General features: G+C 37.2%; 1 protein-coding gene across 1 annotated transcript in view; it reads left to right on the forward strand.

Annotated features, from left to right (window-relative positions):
* The window catches only part of LRRC1 (leucine rich repeat containing 1), a 184,856-nt gene that overhangs the window by 45,650 nt on the left and 119,666 nt on the right, over positions 1-19,540 (forward strand). The window contains exon 2 of the mRNA XM_069070632.1: positions 15,630-15,747. Coding sequence (XP_068926733.1) covers positions 15,630-15,747 — 118 coding nt within the window. The remainder of the gene's footprint in view (positions 1-15,629; positions 15,748-19,540) is intronic.

The raw sequence follows: 19,540 nt of genomic DNA on the forward strand, positions 1-19,540 counted from the left end.
TCTCCCCCTCTCTCTCCCCCTCTCTCTCTGTCTCTCTCCCTCTCATTTTGCTTTGGGGCTCACTCATTGGAAGAGTGTTCTTGTAATCTAGCCAGATGACACTCTGGCTAGCTGTTGAGTAGCCCCTCCTTTGAAAAACATGGATGTTGGTTCTTCCTTCTTTCTGTTAATTCTATGTGTGTATTACCTTGGTCAGACAATTGGATCAGTCTGTTGATTTGTGCTGATTTCTCAGACAGTTACAAACCCTGTCAATTATTTCTCTGCCTGTATTTTCTATATTTTATGTTTGTATTTTCTCTGGAGTTCAGGGTGCTGACTTTTCCCCTGAACTAGGGAATGTAATTTTAAAAGAGTGTTGACCCCTTAAACAGCTATCTTTCCTAGTAAAGCAGATCTAAGAACCTGTGCTGGTAGCCATCCTGGGTATACTACTGTGGATGTGATGCCGATACTCTGGGTATGACCTGTTGGAGCTAACAACAGTGCTGGAATGCATTGCCTTTAAGAATACGCATCTAAATGTATTATTATGTTCTAAATAGCACTACCTTGACTCTTTCCCAGTCTCTTCACATCCCCTATCCTATCTCCCATTAGCTCCTGTCTCATCCTGCTTTAGCCTCATCCAGAACTGGTTCATCCTTTGTCTTTGCAGCTACTCTAGAATACATTTTAAAATTGGTTAAGGCTAGTGTCAAATACTTATTTTCTATTTACCTCCTATATTAGTGTAATAAGGCAGTGTTTTGTAGAGCCTAAGGTCTGACTTCCAAGCCAGAAAAAAAAAACAACAACCAGGTTCAAGTTCTTGCTCTGACATACATATGCTATGTTGCTTTGAGCAAGACACTTAACTCTCAGTTCTCTTGGCAGCCCTCTAAGGTGAATACAAGGTGCATTGAAATCAAAAGTTGAGTACCTGTGATCCCATGTTAGAGGATAATATCTGGGAGGTTTAGAATATTCTCTTGCTTATGGATTTCTCTACTTGATCTTAAAGCCTCATTCCTTTTAGGTACTTAGTCCTAAATGTGTTCTGATTTGTGCAAGCGAAATAGTCATAATTCCACCATTATTTTCTACTATTTCAAGTGAAATAATGATAACTAGAATTTATATAGTGCTTCAAGGTTGACAAAACACTCGACAAATATTATTTTTTTCTCACAACAACCCTAAGAGGTAGGTGTTGTTATTATCCTCACTTTGCAGATGAGGAAACTGAGGCAGACAGAGGTTAAGCGATTTGCCCAGAGTCATACAGTTAGTAAGTCTCTGAGGCTGAACTTGAAGTCAGGTCTTCTAGACTTCAGATCTGGCTCTTTGTGCCCTTTACTTAAACTGTGGGTTGAGACCCCACATATGGTCATGTAACTCAATGTGGGGGGTGCAAAAAATTTAGCAATAGTAAAAGGTTTCTGAATGCACAATAATAAAAAATTAATGCAAAAATCAAACCATAATGAATTGGAGGTGTTTCTGGAAGTGCTTGCCTGTGTTACATCAAGCAACTTCACTGTAGCCTTGGTTCTGAACACACATGCCTATGTAGTACCAACAAATGCTGCTGAAACATGAAAAGGGATCCAGAGTGGAAAAAGTTTAAAAAGCTCTGCTCTAAATATATGCAAATCAATATTCTTGTCTTTTAAAAAAATTCATTTCCTCTGCCCCACTTATATATAAAGATAATTTTTAACATGTATTGGTTAATATGTATTGGTTTGGGTTTTTTTAAAAGGAATTTTGAAGACAGCTAGGTGGTGAAGTGACTAGAGCACCGGCCCTGGAGTCTGGAGCATTCTAGTTCGAATCCAGCCTCAGACACTTAACACTTACTAGTTGTTTGACCTTGGGCAAGTCACTTAACCCCAATTGCCCTGCCTTCCCCCTCCAAAAAATGGGTGTAGGGACTCCTGGGGACCAGGACCTCTCCCTTTTTAATGGGTCTTCAAGGTTAAAACTTTTTTTCTAATTATATTAAGATGTTTTATTTTCTAACATAGTAAATATCAAGATATAACCCACATAAACAAAAACTTTTTGGTGGGTCCTCAATAATTCTTAATAGTGTAAAGGAATCCTGAGACCAAAAAGTTTGAGAACTGCCGTTAATACTGAAAGATCCTCTGTCATTAAACAAAGACTTATTCCAGTAAGTCTCCTCTGCTTATTAAATCAGGGAAATGGATTTAGACCTTTTTTAGAGAGAGTTTCCACAACAAGGACTGAAATGGTTTTTGGTTAATTGTCCATTAGCAAGAATATTAAACTAGTTAGAATCACCCATTATCCCAAGCATTCCAGTCATTTGACATTTTTTCTGTCTTGCTGAAAGTAAAAGACCAGATTCTTTAGTCATTGTTTACAGTTTTAAGTCAAGTGTAGTTGGTGTTTTACTTTGGGCAAATCACTTACCTGGCTATGTTCAGCTCCCTCCATATGAAAAGGGAGCATAGGCCATAGTATATGAGACCAGGTGTCTGTTGAGGCCTGTCAAGTCAGGCTCATGAAATCATAAACTTAGAGGCCCTCTTGTCCAACACTTTTCATTTTGTAGATGAGGAAATAGACCTCAAAATATTAAGTGACTTGTCCAAGGCATATTATATCAGAATCAGGATTTGAACTTAGCTCCTTGGACTCCAAATCTGGTACTTTTAAGATTTCTATGAGGTAGAATGAGCAACTTTTGGACTTTCTGGGCCCCAGGACTGAGACTGTTGGCTGAGAAACCATTGAAGAATCATTTTTCTCACAGGAAAGGATAAGGGTTGGATGAGATGATCTCTAAGGAGGAAGTTCAGAACATTGGAAAGAGTTCCAGATTTAGAAGAAGAACCTGTGCTCAAATCCTTTTTCTGCTACTTCTGTGCAATCTTGGCCTAGTCAGTAATTTCTCTCGGCATTAAGTAGCTTTGTGGGTAGAGTTTTGTACTTTAGAGTGAGAAAGACTTGAGCCTGAATCCTGTCTCTGATACTAGGTATGTGACCCTGGACCAGTCACTTAACCAGTCATAGTCGCAATTTCCTCATCTTTAAAATGGGAGTAATAATAACACAATTAGGTTTGTAGGGATCAAATGAGTTAAATATATATAAAGGGATTTTATTTATTTTTGTTATCGTTATTCGGTTGTTTCAGTCATGTCCTCTTTGTGACCCCATTTGGGGTTTTCTTGGCATAGATACTGGAGTGGTTTGCCATTTCCATCTCTAGCTCGTTTTACAGATGAGGAAACTGAGGCAAACAGGGTTAAGTGACTTGCCCAGGGTCACACAGCAAGTAGGTGATGTCGAATTTGAAATCAGATCTTGCTGCTTTTTAAGCCTAGAACTGTGCCACCTCAATGCCCTGAAAACCTTATAGCACTACATAAATATTCGTTATTAATATTTTCTGTTAGATGAGGGAGTTGAACTCCATAGGCTCTAATGATTTTACTAGCTCTCAATCTTTAATCTTTTGATTCTATGATAAAGTCCTTTTCAGCTCTAAGATCTTGATTTTGTGGTCTTTTGGATAGTGAAGAAAACTAAAACAGTCTTTTGGATTATCACCATGGCATTTTATTTGTGTAATTGGGAATTGACTTTTACGGTATTTTCCTTCTATCTAATTAGAAGAGCCAGACAGAAGACTATTGTGTTGTCCCACAGCTGGAACTTATTTATTTTGTGGTGATCATGCTTGTTAGCATTCTTTGTAATGGGTGCATAAACCCACTCCAGGGCATGCCTTGTGCTAGGTGCAGAAATTCACCCTGGACACAACACGTGTGAAAAGCATCACAGGTGTTTGGTGTAGGCAGATTGAAGTTGCAGTCCCCTCTTATCTGTTTGACCTCTAGCATCCACATATCCTTTCTAAGCCTTCTTTCCTGTTCTATAAAAGAGGAATTCTGATGCTTGTGTAAGACATTTTCCCACTTCATTGTGGTGAGGAGCCATTGAGATAATAAGATAGTAAGGTTTTGTATGCAGCTAGGTGGCACAGTGGATAGAGTGCCAGGCCTAAGGTCAGGAAGACTCATCCTCCCCAGTTTAGATCTGACTTCAGACACTTACTAGCAGTGTGACCCTGGGCAAATCACTTCACTCTACTTGCCTCAATTTCCTCATCTGTAAAATGAGCTGGAGAAGGAAATGGCAAATCACTCTAGTATCTTTGCCAGGAAAACCCAAATGGGGTCATGGAGAGTCATATAGGACTAAAATGACTAACAATAACAACAACAAGGTTTTGTACAGTACTGTTGCAGTGCCTGACTCATAGTAGGCATAGATAAATGTTAGCTATCATTATTATTATTATCACTGTGTGAAAACCAGCCATTGTTATTTGAATATCATTTCACCTCACAAGGAGGAGAAAATTTCTGATCATAAGAAACTTCTGGGACCCCATGCCAAGTGAAGCGCTTATTCTGCTGTTTTTAGTATAAATAAATAAATAAAATTTTTTTTTTTAGGCCAACCAGTAAGTAAATATAATTACACCGATGGAGATTGCCAGTTGGTCCAGCAACGTTAGCTACAATGAAAGAACCATGCTGTTTGAGGATCATTCAGTGATGCTGTGGTTGTTGGTGGGGTTTTGGCTTGGCCTGAAGTCAATAATCCTGCATTTTTGCATTTTCATTGGCATAAAATGGAAACTGGGAATGTTAGTTTGGTCTTTTACCTGGTCTGATGGTATTTGAAAGTGTAAAAATTAAACTTTCTTTTAAAATAAAAATAAAAAAAACCCAGTATACAGAATCCTTGGAATAATGTCACAGTATTGGAAAGTGCTCCCCTCCCTTCTCCCTGGGAGGCAAAGCAAATTTGTTAGATTTGGACAACTTGTAAGGTACAGTAACAGCTCATGAACATTAGCAAATTGCACCGAAGGCTGGAATGAAAATTCAGCAGAGCAGGATTTGTTGGATAGTAATAATTTCCTTTACGCCTTAAATAATAGGGGCAATTCAGAAAGTTTTTAGAGTTAGTTTTCACTCTGGTTAGGATTTCTCATCAGTATTTATTATTTCATTCTATTTGGGGAGGTAAGAGTATTAAGATGAGTAGCCCCAGTTTGTTTTCACAAAACTGTGTTTGAGTTAATCTGGAATAGATTTCCCAACTTTTTTTTTCCTTCTTGTCTTTTAACTAACTTGTTTTTAGATGAGGAAACTGTGGGTTGAGCAGGTGTGAAAAGGATAACTTTATTTCCAGGACCTCAGAGAAGATCTGGAAAACCTTTTAGAAAATAGGAATGGGTGTAGATAGAGATATTTGCTTGAAATGGTCAAATCCCAATTTTAGTTTTAAACTTCAGTTGTAAACTGGCCACATGTGTTTTTAGGAGGTTACCTTAGTGTACTTGCCATTGGTGGACATTAGCAGTTTGAAAAATACCTGATGAGTGACCCAAGAAAGTGATTGACAGAAAGAAAGGCTTCATTTACACTAAAATATTTGTAGTAGCACTGTTTATGGTAGCAAACAACTAGAAACAAAATTAGATGCCCATCCAGTAGGGAATGGCGAAACAAATTGTGGTCCATGCATACAGTGAAGTACTATCGAACTGTGGGAAATGGTGAACATGATGAATACAGAGAAGAATGGAAAAACTTTCTTGTACTGATGAAAAGTAAAATAAGAATAGCTTAGAAAACATTGCATATATGTACACATATATTACAAGCAATGTAAATGTAAACAACCATGAAACAATAAAAAACTGAAAGTTGTTAGATTTATTGTAAATAACAAGACCTTTCCCTGCTCCTGTGAAGAAGCTGGGTCCACTGGCATGAAATATTGCATATAATGTCAGAATTTTTTGATGCTGACTAGTTTTACTATTTTTCTCTTCCTCATTTCTATTTTTTTTAAATTATTATAAAGGATGGCTCTGTGGGAGGACAAGGGATATAGGAAAAAGTGAAAGTGATACGAAAATTTCAAAAATATCTATTTATAAAAAAAATAAAAATGCCTATGCCAAGTGCCTTTCCTCAACTTAACAATTTTGATATTATTCATGAGAACATTCTGGTTCTTGGTTTAAAGCTGGCCATTGCATAATGGTCTTAGAGAAAAGCCTTTGTCCAATTAGTCCAATGGACACAGCTTCTTAATAAACACAGTATTTTTGGTGCATTTACAACAAAAAAACTTTGGAAAGTCATCTAGGTGGGTATGTGATTGTTTTTTAATTCTTCTAATAATGTTCTGCTGCTGCTGGTAATATTTGGTTTGATTATTCTCTGAAATGCTGGTTCTTCAGCACTAAACACCAGTGTCTTGACTATCAATGCAGTGCTTCACTTGTTTTCAGCAGTTTGTCGGGGGATGAATTCTTGGCTTTCATGTGTTAACAGAGCTTCATACTTGTCGAATCTGTTTTATTAGAATAAGTAACTTGGTAATACTTTAAATAAAGTGTGTTGGTGATCCTCCCTTTGCTTTGAATGATGGCTTTTTAAAATAAGAAAGCAATGTGCCATGTGTGCTTTGGTCTCCTTTTTCCTCCCCCTTTACTAAAGATTAGCTTTGGCTAAATGTGTCTTTAAAAGTCAGCTTTGAAAATTGTGGGCTATCTGTGAACCTCTTGAGGAACATTATTATACTACTCTTAGTGGAAGGGAATTTATTCAGTCTATCCATATTGATAGAATGCCTTTATATCTCTCCAAAGAATAAATTCCTCCACTTTTCTCCTGTCTTTCACTTTTCTCTGCCTTTTTGAGCTTTTATCTTATAGGGCTTACAACTGTTGTCTACAATTTGCTTAAGTTTAGAGGTTGCTATTTTATCCTTGGGGCAGGTAGGTAGCACAGTGAGCACAATCAATTTGTTAGTTAAATTAGCAGATACCATTACCCTCTCTCAGTGACCTAAGACTCTGAGTGAGGGCCAACAGGAACTCCTCCCCAATACTTCCTCTTTGGAAGATGAGAGTAATCTTCAGGTCATAGTCTTAGTCTGCCAGATGTGGGTGTAGTCTGCAATGGCTTTGACTAAATCAACTTGAATTTGAGTTAAGTGGGTAGTGGGTGAGGTTACAAAGGTAGACAATGTTGTAGTTGTTGTTCAGTCATTTTTTCTGTCTCTGATTCTTCAACTCTTTCTGACCTAATTTGGGATTTTCTTGGCTAAGATACTGTAGTGTTTTGCCATTTCCTTCTCCAGCTCATTTTACAGATAAGGAAACTGAGGCAAATGGGGTGAAGCCTGATTTGAGGCTAGTAAGTGTCTGAGGTCAGATTTGAACTCAGGAAGATGAATCTTCCTAACTCCAGGCCAGTTACTGTATCCACTGTGCCACCTAGTTGCCCTAAGGTAGACAATATAAGGGTGAAAATTCAGTTCAAAATAGAATTGAATCCTGAGCCAAGGTAATTACAAGACAAAAAGCTTGACCTTTAGGCAAGTTTCTTTGGGATATAGGTAAAGGTAAGGAGTCTGGACTTAGACAATGTGTAAGAGTATTGAAGCAGCTTGACTAAATCTTAAAAGTAGAATTAAAATACATTTTCAATTTTGTAATTCCTACCTTTGATTCTTAGGAGGAACCTGAGTTAAAATTTAGCTTCAAACACTTACTAGTTGTGTAACCCTAGGCAAGTCACTTAACCCTGTTTGCTTCAGTTTCCTCGTCTGTAAAATGAACTGGAAAAGGAAATGGCAAATTGTTCCAGGATCTTTGCCAAGAAAATATGACAAGGGGTCACAAGAGTTGGACACAATTGAAGACGACTAAACAACAATTTTAACCTTAGTTGCTTTTTAAAACAGTAAAAATGCTCACCACAGAAAATCCACCCTAATTTTGGGTTTTAGGAAGGGGATATGGGAGAGCACAAAGGTCATAGGTCAAAGTAAACGGGTGATTTTACCTGGTTTAAAGTATTGATGGGCTCTTTTATAGAGGATAGCTGGAACATGGAAATTGTGATGATAGAAGCATAAAAGTTGGGGCGGCCAGGTAGCACAGCGAGTAAGAGCACCAGCTCCAGTGTCGGGATGACCTGGATCAAATCCAGGCTCAGATACTCAGCACCACACCCAGAAATAACTGGCTGTATAACCTTGAGCAAGTTACTTAACCCCAAATGCTTTAAAAAAAAAAAAGAAGCATAAAAGTAAGCGTGCTGCAGTTTAAAAAGAATTTGTTAACTTTAACCCTGGAGCTTAACATATTTACTACCAGGCTGAATTGTTACTTAGAGTATTAAAAGAGTTCTTTGGAGTCCTGACATGTTTAGTAACTTGCACAACCATTATATCTCAAAAGTGGGACATGATTCCAGGTCTTTCAGACCAAAAGGTTGATTCCCTATTATGTTTTAGCACATTATTCCCATTTAATAAATATTTGTTGCATAAATGACTCTAAGGACATGTATTCTAATTGTGAGGGTTGGATTCCCAAAAGATGATCGTTTTCTTTGGGAATATTTAAATAAGTCTGAGTCTGAGATACAGGAAAGGTGTAACCTGAAGGGCCTCTTGAAAGTCTCTGATGAAAGCAAATGGCTCAGGTGAATTTCCTGGGTTCCTTTTATGCTGTCAGCCTAATGAAGAGAATAATTTTTTTTTACCATGCCATCATCCTCAAGTTTAGAGACTGTATCCCAAACCTCCTCTTTCATCTTTGACTTTATATAAAGTTTTTTGAAAGTGTTTGTAAGATATGACTAAAGTTTTCCACTAATTCCTTGGACATAATGGCAAAGAGGTGACTCTGGACTCTTGAATACCTAGTAAAGGGTGAGCCTTGACAGACACTGCTTCAATAGTGGAAAACCTGTGGTTATTGACTTGATGGTGAATTGGATGTTTTGTGGTCAGAGTGCCAGCCTAGATAAGATCAGAGGCTCAATTTTAGAAAATTGGTGACCAAGAGTGTTGTGAATATGTGCATACCACTCATGAAAACTGTTCAAGGCATATAGAGATTGTGACCAGTGTTGTAGGGACTAGCCTTTATTTTTATTCAATGCCCCAATTACACCTGAGGCTACTATTCCCCACCCCCACACCCCACCTCTCCAGCACCTTCTAAGGGGCAGTATCAACTACATTGGGAACCTATGCTTAAAGCCTAACTCAGGGGCCACCTCCTTCATGAACCAATAGCAAGATCATGAATACTTTAGAGATACATATAATGTTTTCATAGTTGATGTTAGCAGGGAAAAAAAGATGCGGCTTTGGGAGAGAAAGATGAAGACAGACTAAATTGTAATTGTGGATAGATTCGCATTTATCCACGTTAAACCTTATCTTAAATTCGACTGTTCTGGCCTGTTGAGGTATTTAGGGAGTCAGAGTCTCATTAATGTCTTTGTCCTGCTTCAGAAGCTCTATTGGCACCCCACTTACTGCCCTTTAGGATAAAGTACATACCCTTCTACCCTTTAAAAGGCTCTTCCTAATATAGCTTCGGGCAGCTAGGTGGCACAGTGGATAGAGTGCCAGGCCTGGAGTCAGACTTTTCCCCTTCTCTCCTCCTCTTCAGACCCCCTTCCTCCCTCAAAAATTACTCTGTATGTACTTTGTATGTATAGGCTATCCCAAAAGTCTTAGTGCAATTTTTTTCTAAAAGGTATAGAGTTATAGTCAAATTTGGGATCAAGAGTTGTATGAGAAAAAATGTAAATGAGATCTTTTGAAAATGTATAGCAAAGTTTATTGGGAAAAATACAGTTTCTCTGAAGTTGACTTCTAAGGTAATAGAAGGAAAAATAGGTTAAATGTTTGACTCTGATTTCTTAAAAAATGATAATATTTATCATATTGCATCAATCAACCAACATTTATTCAGGGCTTGCTATATACCAGGTACTGTATTAAGTGTTTAGAGATTCAAATAAAGCAAAAATCATGGTTCCTCCCTCCTTCAAGAAGCTTACATTTTAATGGGTGAGACAACATGCAAACAACTATGTTTATATAACCTTTATACAACTTCCGTCTAGACTAGACTAGAAGGAAGGCACCAGCAATTGGGGGGGACTAGGAAGACTGGACAAAGCCTCTTATGGAAAGTCAGATTTGAGATGTCTTGAAGGAAGCCGGGAGATAGAGGTGAGGAGAGAGAGCCTATTGTGGACCAGGGGACTAGCCTCAGGGAAAAGTTGGAAGATGGTGTTTTAACAAGAAGACTAATGTCAGAAGGGAGTAATGTGTAAGAAGATTGGAAAGGTAGGAGAAAGTTGAGTTATGAAAAACTTTAAAAGCCATAGGATTTTATATTTGATCCTTGAGGTAACAGACATTTTATTGTGTTTACTAATGTGTCAGACACTGCTTAAATATTGGGGATATAGAAAGACAAAAGTGAAAATCCCTGCTCTTAAGGTGCTTATATTCTAACCTGAGTTCATTCTATCTCTTACACATAATGACTTTGTGACCCTCTCCAGTCATCCTGATTTCTATCTTGCTACTGGACCCAAATGGCTCGAGAGGAGAAAGTGAGGCTGGTGACTTTGCACAGCCCTCTCTCACTTAAATCCAATTCCCTAGCAAGTCATGGCATCACCTTCCTGATGTCATGGCCCTCTTCGAGAATGGAGGGCAAGTAACAACAATCATATAACATCTCTGAGGGTACAGTGCTGTAAACTGTGAGTCAGAGAGCCATTATGAACCTGCTTTGGGAGTGGGAATTTTCTTACAAGAAGCTTACTATTAATATGCAATCACAAGTCCATTAAAAAAAAAAAAGGAAGCTGATAAAAAAATCTGATTTAATTGCACAGCCCTTTTACCCTATGCAAAGAGGGATAGTGGCTCAGTTTTTCTGCCTTTCTTTTTCTTGGCCTTGATTTCCCTTTCCTTTGGTCTATACTTTACACATTTTCAGGCAGTCATATTTTACTATATTGCCTATCCTGCTCCAGGCCTAGTTATGACGTGAAGACTAAACTCATCTATCTTATGAGATAATATTTCCAATCCTTTCTTCATCACTTCTCTAGCCTTTTGTTTCTTAATACTTACTATTTACTGTCTGGCAATAGCCACAAATATATATCCTGTCCTGAATAAAGAAGGTAATCTTTTTTTTCAAGTTGCACGGTACCTATCTTACTGTACCCTGTATTTGATGCCTAAAATGGTGTTGGCCTTTTTCCTGTTTAACTGCTTGCTGTATCATTATGAGGTTGTAACAATTCTGTTTAGTGTTTTTCCCTAGTTTCTTTCTACCACATTATGGTTCTGTGTTTTTATCTGACAGTTTCTAGGTTCCAGTTCTCTAAAAAATGGGTTCATTTTTGTTCTCATCTCTCTTTATTGTGTTAATTTCATAAGGATTCTTTCTTTCCCCTGATGGTGTTGGCAGCATCCATGGTTATTTTTTACCATCTACCTATTTTATTAGCATGCTGTTATTCCCTCTTCAAATTCCTTAATCAATTTAATACAGCCCTGGACGAAATTTCATTAGTTATCCCTCCTTCAGCCTAATTATAGTGTTGTTTTATCCCTTCACAAATGTCTTTTTATCTGAGATGATTAGAAAATGTCTCTAAAATATATTTTCCTGAAGCTGACATCTCACATGTGGCAGACGTTGAAATGTTTTAGAATTTTGTCAGACAATACAATCAGCTGAATATTTAATAAAAATTTGTCCTTGTGCCTTGTTCTGTCATTGCCTACACATTTTGCACACTCTTCATATTCTTTCACTATTTCTTAACAAGATTTATAAATCACAGGATCATAAGGCAGGGACCTCTAGGGATCAGCTAATCTAATCCTTAGAATGATACAATGGAAAGAACATCAGCTTTGGAATCAGAGGACCTAGATTTAAACTCCTTTTCCTACACTCATGATCTACATGTAACCATCTTGTTTTATTTAACAGAGTAATTGCCATACAGGTTAGCTCCCACATATCTGTTTTCTCTCTCTAGCTTCAATAATTAAAGACAAGAACCATTTCTTATCCTTCTCTTGTATTCTGTCCATTGGAGTCCCTAGGATAGTGCTGGGCACATCACAAGAACTCAGAATTTATTTACTAGTTTTTGTCAAGGAAGGGTTGATGAGATTTGGTGATGGATTTGATAGAGAGGAAGTCATGGAATGATATGTTTAATGTGAAATGTGAGAAGGAGGAGTAATTATTGAAGTTGTGAGTTTGACTGCCTAACCTGTCAATCAGAAGTGAACATTTTGATTATCCAGGTGTGCAGAAGGGGATATAATTAGCCTGACATACATAGAGAAAAATGCTTTTTTTTTTTTTGGTCACATAGTTATTAATTTAGGGAGCTGTCAGTCCCATCCTGTCCATCCACAGGTTTTAAGGTAGTTTTATCCTGCTTAACTGTGTTAAGGATTGTAAGCCACTGTATTTATTGACATAATTCCTCCTAGGTACATAACTGCTAATGGGTGATTTAGGTAAAGAATTGTATGGTGAGAATGATCTTGCCAGCTTGACAAGAACTCTTAAAAGGTCCATGCAGTAATTATAACCCACGGTTCCTACTTTTTCGTGGATTCACAGTGTTAGAGTTCCAAGGAATCTCAGAGATCACCTAATCAAACCCACTTCACTTCATAACTAATGAAACTGAGGATGAGAGAAGGAAGTTGCTTGTCCTAATTTGTACAATGAATTAAGCATAAAATTGGAATGAGAACCTAGACATCTGGATTCTCAGTCCAGTCCACAGAATTCAATGTAGCAAATATTTCTTGAGTATGTACTTGATGCAAGGAGCTGATCTGGTCCAGGGGAAAGAGCGCTGGCTTTGGGGTCAGAGGACCTGGGTTCTCAAGTTGTAGCTCCCAGGACTTTAGGAAAATCACTTGGCACCTATGTGAAGACTGGATTGTCAAGGGAGAGACTTCAGGCAGGTGGGAGAATTTGGGAGGCTGGTGTGTTGGTCCAGGTGCCAGGGATCAAATCCTGACCTAGAATGGGGGCTATGTGAGTAGAAGAGGATGAATGTTAAAGCTGGGGAGGCAGAATTGATAATAATTAGCATCTGATGGGGTGAAGGAGAGCAGTGGGATGAGGATGACTCCAGGCTTGTGCAACTTTGTGTCTAGGTGCAGGATAGCCTCAAGGCCACATGTAGCCTTCTAGGTCCATGGGTGAGTCCTTTTGACTGAATTCAAGTTTTACTGAACAAATCCTTTTATTAAGGGGATTTGTTCTGTGAAGTTTGGATTCAGTCAAAGGGCTGCCCTTGAGGACCAGGACCACATGTGGCCTTGAGGTTGAAGGTTCCCCACCCTTGGGGGAATAGTGGTGCTCTCAGCAGAAACAGGGAAAAGGAATGAGTTTAAGAGGAAAGATAATGAGTTCTGTTTTGGATATGTTGTACTTGAGGTGCTATGGAATATTTCACTCCTGCTGTGTGAGAGAAAGGGTATTATAGTATATAGGAGTATGGCCTTAGAATCAAGATGAGCTGTGATTAAGTCTTGAGTGAGCCAGTCCTGTCTCTGTAATCATGGGCAGGCCACTTAGCCTATTAATGCCCCAGGCAACTCTTTAATACTTAATAAGACCTACAGTTTCTGTGGGGGCAGCTAGCTGGTGCAATAGATAGTATTGGACCTGGAATTAGGAAGGCTCCTTTTCCCGAGTTCAAATCTGACCTCAGATACTAATTTCATGACCCTGGGCAAATCACTTAACCCTGTTGGACTCAGTTTCCTCATCTGTAAAATGAACTGGAGAAGGAAATGGCAAACCGCTCCAGTATCTTTGCCAAGAAAACCCTAAATGGGGTGATAAAGAATTGGACATGACTGAACAACAATAACAAGCATTTCTGTAACTCTTTCAAGTTAAAAACACTGTTCATACATATCTCATTTGATCATTATCGTGTGAGGTATCTGCTATGATTATCCCCTATGACCCTAAAATTATGGAAAACTGGGAATTCCTTATACTGAGAAATCACAGGTCTGGACTCCCTTCTCCATAAAACAATGTTAAGGTGGCAATATGGGAGAGAGGGAAGAAGAGATCCTGTTTTAACTGCAGACCTGGTAAATAGGATTATTTTTATGCCTTGTATATAATAATAATAATAATTATAGCTAATATTTCTATAGTGCTTTAAGGTTTGAAAAGTGCTTTATAGTTCATTTGATCCTCACAACAACCCTATGTAAAGTAGGTGATATTGCTATACAAAATCATATAGCTACATATCTGAGGAAGGATTCAAATTCAGGTCTTCCTGACTCTCAAGTTCAGTGTACTATCCACTGTGCCATTTTCATTGATAAAGCAGTTTTGCTGTAAAGGATACACACACACACACACACACACACACACAATCCATTGTGTTCAAACAACAAATGTGTTTAGAACAAAATCCCAAGTGTATTTAAATTCAGTGTTTCTAGGAGAATTTTAATTTGTCAAATGATCCATCATCTCTGAATGCCCAAACTGAACTCATTATTTATTGTTCCTCTGATCAAGAATCTTGACCATTTGATTTTTATTAGTCCTGAATTAAACCCTAAATATATAGAATGGGGGCCAGCATTATAATACTGACTATTGGACTACATCTTCTCCAAGACAAAGAGAACTTTCATGTTTGAGTAAACACCCGGGTGTATTGTGAAATTGCCCAATTGCTTAAACAATTGGTGTAGGCCTGGTAGTTCAAATGGGTGACTTGTTTGAAAGGCAAAAGGGTTAGCTAACGCTTTAGTACAATCAACATGAAGAAATTTTAGTATTTTTTCTATAGCTTCAAATAGTCCACCCATTACAGATGCCAAAAGGATCAATCACTTTATTGGACACTATTAATCATAGCTCTCTTGAATTACCTTCATCTGATGAGAGATGATTTGTTTTACTTTTGAAACCTGTTTGGAATGCTATGAGATGATGTAGAATGATGTAAGCAGAAGAAAAACAATATGTGTTCACAAAGGAACACAGTATACACAATTGCTACAACAATGAAAATGGAAAAGTCCAAAAAAGCTCCTAAGTGAATTGTATAATTGTAATGACTGAACTTGAGCTTGGCAACCTGTTGAGAAATGTGCCCCCTTCTCTTTTTTGCAGAGGTGAGGGAATCTATTTTTGTGGACTGTTGAATATTCTGTCAAACCAATTAATATGCTGACTAGGTTTTTTGAACAGCTTTTCCTTTTTTAAAATATTTGTTAAGCTATGGAAGGGATATATTTGGAAGTGAAGGTGATAGAAAAATGAAAGATTTAACACAAGATTTAAACATTTTTATATTATCTATATTTTATGATTTTATATATTATTTTGCATTATTATTGAAGCCCTTTATGAAACAGTTTTTAGAAGATGTATTTGAAAAATTATCATCCTGAATACAATGGGCTTGTGATTCACACATTTGAAGAAATCTCGACCATATGATTTTGATCCATGTTAATTGCTATCCTCATAAAGTCTTTGTTTATAAAAAAATTATTTTTGTATCTGTGGTTAATTAAGTGGCCCTGGTTAGCATTAATTCATGCCATAAATAAAAGTGTTTGTTAACCGAGTGCGCAATGCCTTAAACTTTCACTTGTTCAGAAAGTTTGGATTATGGATATATATGAAACTCGTGTAACTTATGTGACACTATTTTGTCTTTCAGCAATTTTTTCAGCTAGTAAAATTACGGAAACTTGGACTTAGTGATAATGAAATTCAGCGGCTCCCTCCAGAAATCGCTAACTTCATGCAGTTGGTTGAGTTGGATGTGTCTCGAAATGGTAAGCAAAAGATTACTGATTATTATTTACTATACTTTGTGACCTGACAAATTGAATTGAGTAAAACATCATTTCTGGAATATATATTTTTCTTGAATCTTGTGGTTCTAGAAAATATTTGTATCCTGAGTGCTTAGGACAGTACCTGATATATAGTAAGAGATATACTAGAAAGAGGGCTTGATGTTAAGGAGATCTCAGTTCTGATCCTGCCTTAGATACTTATCAGTTTTGTGATGCCTTACAAGTCGCTTATCCTCAGCCTCAGTTTCCTTATTAATAAAAGGGGGATGATTTGAACCTATCTTCTGGGGCTTTTATGAGACTCACATAAGATAACGTGTATATTTATATTATATATTACATAATGTGTATATTTTTGCTTTGCAAACTTTAAAATGCTACATAAATGCTAGCAGTTATCACCATCATCATCATTGCTTGGTTTAGAGTAAACAATAATAAAACTGCCTGTTATTCTTGAATAGTTGAATCAACTCCAAATAATTGCAAAATACTTACCAGCCCACATTCTTTTTTGAAATCACCTTGTTCTTTTTAATGCTGATGGTCTTTTTAAGATCTATTCTTTTTTACTTGTCCAACATTCATTCATTTCCTCATGCTGAGACAGTGTATACTTCTAAGCAGGCCTTGTTAAGTACTGTTGATTTAATGAGAACAGATCTGCAATTGTGTTTCAGGGATATCTGTGACACATTTATCCTTTAGTGTAGCATTGTGAGTATTTTTAAATGAAAAAAATCTGTTAAATATTTTTTTTACTATTTCACAAAATGTTCATCTGAGTCTCTTTTTCAGTGATCATCTTTATCAATGGTCATATATGTCTGTTTAGTTAAACTCTATCTTGAAGGAGCACACTACTAATGTCTCAATCCTATAAAATTTTTTTTTGCCTTCTTTTTTTTGGAGGGCAATTGGGGTTAAGTTACTTGCCCAAAGTCACGTGGCTAGTTTTTGTGTTGTGTCCGAGGCTGGATTTGAACTCAGGTCCGCCTGACTCCAGGGCAGGTGCTCTATTCACTGTGCCACCTAGCCACCCCTCTATAAAATATTTTTATTTAAAATGTGGCCATTAACAAAGATAAATAAAATATAAAATAAGGAATATATTCTTAAATAAGGCATAAATCCATTAGCATTCAATTAAATGTATAAACTGACAAAAATATGTAAAAATACTTTTTGTTTTCTTTTCTACTTCAAGGTAATAATAATTCTTGTCAAGAAATTGATAAGCTTTTATAAGAACAGAAATAATTACTGGTCTCTGATAAGAATAGAAGTGATTGAATATGAATTCCATCATATTTCTCATATGAAGGTTTGTATACAAGATATAAAGGCATCAAGAAAAAATATATATGGCCCCAAACCATTCTCCAGTTGATAAATTGTCAAAGGATATGAATCAACACTTCTTGAAGAGAATTGAAAAATATGACAATTTTAAGAAAGAATGCTCTAAATTAGGATTTGACAAATATGATAGGAGGGCCAAATCACGTTTACTGGCTGTTTCTGTATAGCCCTTGAACTGAGTAGTTTTTACATTTTTATGTACTTTTAAACATTTTAAAATACTAAATACTTTTACCATTTTTAAACACTAAATTTTATGTTATGGTGCAGTATTTCAAATACAATGCCATTTTATTTAAAAATGTAAAAACACATCTTAGCTCATCAGCTGTACAAAAACAGGCTGCAGGATTTGGGGCTGTAATTTCTCTGAACCCACCTCTTACTCTCTAATAATTAAGAGAGATGAAAATCAGAACAACTCTGAGGTTTAACTTACACCTAGAAAATTGGCAAGGAAAAAGAAAAGATGGGTATAATCAATGACAGAGGGGCTATAGAAGGGCAGGCACACTAATGTGTTTTTGGTGAAATTATGAATTAATCCAACCATTCTGAAAAACAGTTTAGAATTATGAGAATAAAGTGACTAAAATGGTTACCTTCCTTCCCATAAAAACCGGGAGAGAAGAATATATTGGCAATGTAAAAAGCTGTCAGAGAAGGCAAGAAAGATGAGGATTGAGAAAAGAACAGTAGGTTTGACCATAAAGAGATCTTTGGTAACTTTAGAGATAGCAGTTTGATTTGAATGGTAAATTCAGAGCCCAGATTGCAGAGAGATAAGAAGAGTGAGAGAAGAAAGTGAAGCACCTGTTGTAGATGGCTTTTTAAAAGGAGTTTAGCCACAAAAGGCAGGAGAGATTTGGGTTCAGAGAACGTGAGTTCTAATCTAGGCTCTGTTACACGTGTAACTTTGAGGAGTCAGAACCTCTCTGGGCCTCACTTTACTCATCTGTAAAATGGGAGCTAGATAGATTAGGTATTCCATAAGATAAAGTTCTTTGATTTACATTTTCTGATCACTAAGTTTATTTGAATTGCATATGGCTTACATTTCAAAAACTGGAAGAAAACTGTGTAATCTTTTATATTTCTGAACCTAGTTTTAAAGTTAATTAAAGGCCAATTGTTTAGTGAGATATTTTATTTTTGCATCACCTTCATTCATTTCCAAATATATTTCTCTCCTACCTTGTCCAGCAAATGAGTCAACCACTCCTTGTTAAAAGGAATAAAAAAAAAAAAAAACAAGGAAAAAAGCTACCCAGCAAAATCACTCAATGTATCCATACACTTTGATAAGATATGCAATATATAACATCCATAGTCCCCCATCTTTGCAAATCTTAACTCTTCTTGGGACGAAACTTGGCCATTATAATTAGACAATTTTCATTTTTAATAATAACTAATCTGGTGATAGTGAGGTGACAGCTTACATATTTCTGTGTAGAGAGCATTCATTTGACTTTTTAGAGACACATTTCTTTATACATCAAGTAACCATGAGCATATCTAGGCAAGATTACCTCACAGGACTGTTGTGAAGACTCAGCAAGTTAAAGTACATGAAAGTCTCCTGTTAGGTTGATTACCATACTTTTGCCTGGAATATGAATACAGCTAGAGAGAACTGTGGATGTTGACATTGATCCCCTTTGTCTTAAAAATAAGCTCACCAGCAGCTGTGGTGGTTGCCAGAATTATCAACCCATAAATGCCAAAGGTAAAGTAAAACATCAGTGTGGACTTTGTGGAAACAGGGGGACCAAGAGTGCGGTCCGGCCTCTGCCCCTGGGGCAGAGGCGCTGCGGCTGTGCAGCCACCACTGCTGTGTGGCTGCTTCAGAGCTCCTGGCCTACAGATTGTAGGGGGAACAAGCAACCAGTCTGAGGGGTAATTGCTCTTGCTTTAACCTGCTTGGATCTGGATCACTGTCTTGGGTATCCTGTGTGCCAGAGTGTGTGGAAGCTTCAGAGAGGGCACACAACTAATAGCTCCTGCAGCTGCAAAAACTCCAGCAATTTGGGACAAAGCTCTCCTCTCTGGAAGCAGAGTTCTAATGTGGCGAAAAGCTCAAAAGTCAAGTAATTAAGTGCCAACATGAGCAAGCAAAGGAAGCAAAACAAGCACAGCAGTCAAACCTTTGATTCCTTTTTTGGGGACTAAAAGGATCATCAAAGCATGGAATGGGAGGAAGACAATGAAGTCAGAACTCCTGTACCAAAAGCTTCCAAGAAAAATATGAACTTGTCATAGGACATGGAGGAAGTCAAGAAGGATAAACCAAGTAAGAGAAGTGAAGGAAAAATTGGGAAGAGAAATGAGAATGACGCAAGAAAATCATGAAAAGAAAGTCAACAACCTGACTGAAGAAAATAACACCTTAACAAATAGACTAACT

Source organism: Petaurus breviceps, unplaced genomic scaffold, assembly GCF_028583685.1.
Source record: "Petaurus breviceps papuanus isolate PSGF00001 unplaced genomic scaffold, PetGlider_PUasm1.0 90822, whole genome shotgun sequence".
NCBI lineage: Eukaryota > Metazoa > Chordata > Mammalia > Diprotodontia > Petauridae > Petaurus > Petaurus breviceps.